Source organism: Xyrauchen texanus, chromosome 12, assembly GCF_025860055.1.
Source record: "Xyrauchen texanus isolate HMW12.3.18 chromosome 12, RBS_HiC_50CHRs, whole genome shotgun sequence".
NCBI lineage: Eukaryota > Metazoa > Chordata > Actinopteri > Cypriniformes > Catostomidae > Xyrauchen > Xyrauchen texanus.
The window spans coordinates 40,756,346-40,762,330 of NC_068287.1; the positions used below are offsets into that span (position 1 = coordinate 40,756,346).

At 34.8% G+C, this 5,985-nt stretch overlaps 1 protein-coding gene across 1 annotated transcript; it reads right to left on the minus strand.

Moving 5' to 3' along the window:
- Positions 1-1,132: 1,132 nt before the first annotated feature.
- On the minus strand, positions 1,133-2,706 carry LOC127653297 (forkhead box protein D2-like). Its single transcript, XM_052139942.1, has one exon. It carries the CDS (start codon positions 2,468-2,470, stop codon positions 1,523-1,525), a length of 948 nt encoding a protein of 315 aa, XP_051995902.1. The 5' UTR covers positions 2,471-2,706; the 3' UTR covers positions 1,133-1,522.
- Between the last annotated feature and the right edge of the window lie 3,279 nt (positions 2,707-5,985).

Consider the following 5,985-nt stretch of genomic DNA (forward strand, 5'->3'; position numbering starts at 1 on the left):
AAACAAATAAACCGACAAGTGACTCAGTGCTCAAGTGAAGAGAGAAGAAACGTGTTTAACTTTCAGCGTCTAAATCTCTTCAGCTGAATTGTAATGGAGATACAAAGTAGGCTGTAATGATAAGTAGCTCTTTATATGATAGGTTTATTTACAGTATCTTGCCATTTGATGTGGTTTCAACAAAGATCCACGGTTTAAAGGAATATTCAGGATTCAATACATGTTAAGCTCAATCGACAGCATTTGTGGCATAATGTTATAATTACCACAAAAATGCGTTTCGATCGTCCCTCATTAAAAAACATAGAAGAAGCAAATATCTGTGATCCAGTGAGACGCATGCAATGGAAGTGAATGGGGCAAATCCGTAAACATTATAATACTCACTGTTTCAAAAGTATAGCCACAAGCCATAAACAATATGTGTGTTTACATGATTTTTGTGTGATCAAATCGCTTTCCAAAATTTTCTGTGTAAAGTTATTGCCAATTTTACAGCGTTGTTGCCATGACAACATAAATAATCACAAACCCCCTAAAATGGCAATTTAAACAACGTTACAGCTCAATTAATAAATTCGTTTTAACAGAAAAATGTATATAAGTGCTTTCATAAAATTCTAAGCTTCACATTTCTGTGTTTAACCCTTCCAAAAATGTGCCCCCATTCACTTCTATTGTAAGTGCCTCACTGTAACCTCGATTTTTGCGGTTTTATTTTTTTAAGAAAATGAGGGACAAGTCGAAATACATTTTTGTGCTAATCAAAATGATGCCACATCTACGGTCGATTAAGGTTAACTTGTATTGAACACTGAATATTCATTTAACAGCCTCTACACATTTGTAGAGAAACAACACAAAAATGAATACAATTATAATAAAAAAGAATCGATTTTGGTATTTAAAATTTGGTTAAAAAAAAAAATGATCCTAAAGAGATTATATTAATGCTCGATTTTAATTTAGTTGGTGTTGCATATTTATAGTAATTATTTACCTTAATGGAGAAATGAGTCCTATGTGTTCATGACTGCAAAATGACTGTGGCCTACCATATATAGGCCTTTATTTAAATAATAAAAAACATGCAAATCAAACAGAAAAAATATTTGTACATTTATTTTCCCAGTAAAAATCTCCACATATAGGCCTATAATATTTTCTGATTGTAGTGGGCAATTAAAACAATTTAATTGCCCATTAAACAAATTTAGAATCATGATTCACATTTATTTTTCATTTTAAAATGTCAGTTTTATTTCCGTCAAAACGCTAAAAGAAAATTCGTCATTTAAATAGTTTGAACATTCGAAATATTTCACAATTCCAATAGAATAAAATGCATCAGTAAACATTTTCAGCATGGAACAGAAAAACGTCACTTTGTGGAATCCTGATAAAGATGTTTTTATTCGACGTGATCTAACTCTTGATACTCGGATAGCCTAACTGAAATAATTCCTGAGAAACATATTTTTATAAAAATGTTTTTGTTTTTTCGTTTTTTCGCAATGCGCTCCTAGTCATTTACGCTAGCCAGGTGTCTGTGTTTAGTGGTGAACTCCAGGTGGTTGTTCAGATTTTGAAGCTTTTGGTACTCATACTGAAAACCGAGGACCCGAGGGAAGCCCATCGGATTGAACGGTGCTGAGGATGCGTATGGAGAGGTCGGAACCATTGGACAGGCCAGGCTAGGGGTGACAGGCTCTATGGCTACTGTTTGAGTCTGTGGGAAAGACTTGATAGCGAGAGAGTTCCTCGAGAAAAACGTGGACAGAGCCGGTAAAATGTTGCCAACAGGTGGAACACCGATTGGTTGATGGAAGCCATACGGGTAGATGTCCAAACCTGGTAAATGCGCACAGGGACCATACGCGCCGTATGGGAGGTTTGGAAAGCCGCTCGGATGCAGCGCTTGATCTTTGAACATCCCGAATTTGAAGTGCTGTCGTTTAAATCGCTTCCTCCTCCTCAGAAAACTCCCGTTCTCAAACATATCCGATGAATTCGGATCGAGAGTCCAGTAATTCCCCTTTCCAGGATTACCCGGCTCGCGTGGCATTTTTATGAAGCAGTCGTTCAAGGAAAGATTGTGTCGGATGGAGTTCTGCCAGGCCGGGAATTTCTCTCGGTAGTACTCGAACCGGTGGCTGATGAAGTCGCAGATCTCACTGAGAGTGAGACGCTTCTTTGGGCTCTGGAGGATCGCCATGGTGATCAGAGCGATGTAGGAATAGGGCGGTTTCACAGAAGTGCCTTTGCTCGAAGTTAAGGGACATATGGAAGAAGGTACGTGGTCCTTATCGTCCTTGTTGGACCGATTTTCGGACAAAGATGCCAAATCGTTGTGTACCTGGTCGGATGCGGAATGAGCTGAAGACGAAAGATGCTCGTCTCCAGAGTCCTTGCCACCTTCTCCTACCACGTCGACAACGAAGTCATCCATTAAATCAGTGTCCAGGGTCATAATCCACAAGTGGAGTCGCGAATAAGGTTTTAAAACAAGCAGATGCCCACGCACAAACTTCACAATCTCCTGCACTTGGAAAGGAAAGGCTGGTTCTGGTTTCTGGGTTCCTCGGAACACAAGGAGAATAAATTAAGTAGAGAAAAGGAGACTACCAATGTTTAATTTGGCCACACAGAAATTGTCAACATTTGGGCGCAGGAGGCTCGGAGAGCTGCGCACACAGCAATGTCCATCCGTCCACTCCAGCGCAACTGGATTCCTGCAGCTGTTTGGGGAATCAGATGACGATGATGTCATGACGAAGTTCTTGGGGTAGAAGTTCCACTCCAATGAAAACAGGGCAGCTCAACCAGGTTCTGTCCGCAGACAGTCCTCTGAATGGACCATGAGTAATATCTTGCCACTGAATTTACAAGGTTATTACCGTCTTTTAACACTGCAGGAAAACAGAACCTCCTTTAGTATATGAGGTCTCTTTGGCTGCTCAACATCATCGTGTTAACGCATCAAACCTTTCACACATCTCAACATATTATGCATTATTGGGAATTACAAGAAATAAATTAATGCCTATAACTCATATTATCTACCAACAAACTTATAGCACATACGAAATAATAGGCTACATGCATTCTGCTGAGTTTAGCCTACATTTATTTTTATTTTTATGCAATATATATTAGCTGAATAGGAACTGGGACACTACTTAAGAAATAGTTTCTGTACATAACGTGTGAGATAACGGCTATAAATGGGGTTTCTATATCTAGGAGGTACAGATCTGTTGCGTTCAACAGATCCATTTTACCCAAACATCTCTTACGTGAAATATTTAGCCAGATATTTATTAGAGCAGTTGATCACTGAGGATAGCAGCTTTAAAAAACATTTTGGTCCAAACACATTGTTAGGTCTTCTTCTTCTTCTTGTTATTATTATTATTATTATTATGGCCATTATTATTATGTGTATTATGATTAGGCCCATTATTATTATTATTAGGCCAATTATTATTATTGTTATTAGGCCAATTATTATTATTATTTGTATTATTATTATTATTATTATCATCATCATGATTATTATGCCCATTATTATTTGTATTATTATTAGGCCAATTATTATTATTATTATTATTATTATTATTATTATTATTATTTGTATTATTATTATTTTTTTTTGTATTATTATTATCATCATTATTATGGCCATTATTATTATTTGTATTATTATTATCATCATTATTATGCCCATTATTATTATTTGTATTATTATTATTATTATTAGGCCAATTATTATTATTATTATTATTATTATCATCATCATTATTATGCCCATTATTATTATTTGTATTATTATTATTATTATTAGGCCAAATATTATTATTGTTATTTGGCCCATTATTATTATTACACATGTTTATTATTACTAACTAAATTAAATTATAAAATTTATATTTTAGGATATTATTATATTATTATTATATATTTTATAATATAATATTTATTCTATTTAGAGCATGTGATTACCGAGCTTCAAAAGATCTTTGTGGTCCAAACACATTTTAAGGTATTATTATTAGTATCATCATCATCATTATTAGGCCCATTATGATTATTATTACTCATGTTTATAGTAATAATATGAGTATTATTATATTGCGGCAACCCAGCAGCGGCGTCAGAGCAGCCCAGCTGATGAGTTACCTGACCGGAGCTTTTTGGATCGTCTTCATGAGTGAGCGATACTCAGCGCGGACAAACTGGACGTGAAATAAGGTTTGTGTATGAAATATATATATATATTTTTATTATTATCTTTGATCTATAATATAATTACAGTACAGAAAATGCAAAGATACCGTTCTATAGCCAGAACTGAACAGCTCACATGACATCAGCTGTTATTAGATGTCATGCCAGCTTCGTGCGCTTTGGTTTTATATGCCCTGGACGCTGAATGGGTTTACTTTTCTGATGTATTTTTTATTTTTTTAGTAATGCAAACGTTTCCTTTTGGCAACATTTGCCGTTTTGAATCCAAAATATATCACCTACATGATAAATTTAGTTCATGCACTGTATCGCCCTGTCTATCACCGGTGCGTCGCTGATACGAAGGCCGTTTCAGAACACTCGCATCACGGGCTTCTGGGCTTCAGCACACCGCTCTACGCAAGCGTCATGCGGAGCTTCGTCCAACACATGAAAAGCGTTGGTGTGCATGTTAAACAGCCAGAGTGGAAAACCCCAGGGGAAAAAATAAGGCAACTTTCATATATCGAATAAAATTCTGAGTTTGTCTTTGTAATTTTAAACCATCACCAGCAAATTTAAACCTGTTCTTGCCCAGAAACATTTACATTTATTAACCCTGCTTCCAGTATTCTGATGACTGTTAGATTGCTAACATGATGGGTTGATATCTTTCTTTATCTTTTTTCTTTTCTTTCTTATTGTCTTTTTGGACACAAATATGGTGGAGTTTATTGTGGAGATGTCAAGGCCTAATTTCCCCACATCCTACACTTAGCCAAACAGACCTGCACATAGATCATTTTGAAATCTTATTTTAATTTAATACATTTTATGGATTTTATTAATTCCTTGCATAAAGATTTTTCTAGTAATAGACACTAGAATTGTAAGTGACATTTAAAGAGATAGTTCACCCTAAATATGAAAATACTCTCATCATTTACTCATCCTCATGCCATCCCAGATGTGTATGACTGACTTTCTTCTGCAACTCAAATGAAGATTTTTAGGAGAATATTTCAGCTCTGTAGGTCCATACAATGCAAGTGAATGGTGTCGCATCATCGCATCATCGTTATGCTATGTAAAGTGCTTTGAGTGCCTAGAAAAGCGCTAAGGAAGCGCTAATGTAAGGAATTATTACTATTATTATTATCAACATCTATCATATCACTTTTGAAGACATATATTTAACCACTAAAGTCATATGGATTACTTTTATGCTACCCTTATGTACTTTTTAGAGCTTCAAAGTTCTGGTCACTATTTTTGTTGCATATAATGGACCAGCAGAGCTGAAATATTCTGAACAAAACCAATAATTTCAGAAGCAGAAGAAAGGCATACACATCTGGGATGAGGGTGAGTAAATGAGAGATTAATTTTTGGGTGAACTATCCCTTTAATAATACAAATGTGTGTTTAAGGTTTTTTAATGCCTAGTGTATTTAAAATGAATTATAAATGTTACTTTATTATTCACCATGCTGTTTATTAAAATAATAGTATAATCGTTTAAATGTACTTATTGAATGTATTTACAATCATCCAAAAAAATAAATAAATAAAAGAGTTACCATGTGTACACATTTGTTTATGGTGTGGTTTACTTAACAATCTTTTTAAGGATAAAACAATCTGAAAATATTAACCCACTTATTTATTGATTTTATTGATTTTTAATAAGAAAAAAACATAATTTACATACTAGAGTACATGTCAGAGGTAAAAAAAAATAAAAATGAACCCAGGTAT

Coding starts and splice junctions, on each gene's coding strand:
- LOC127653297 (XM_052139942.1), bottom strand. CDS start 2,470: ATGACCCTGGACACTGATTTAATGGATGACTTCGTTGTCGACGTGGTA.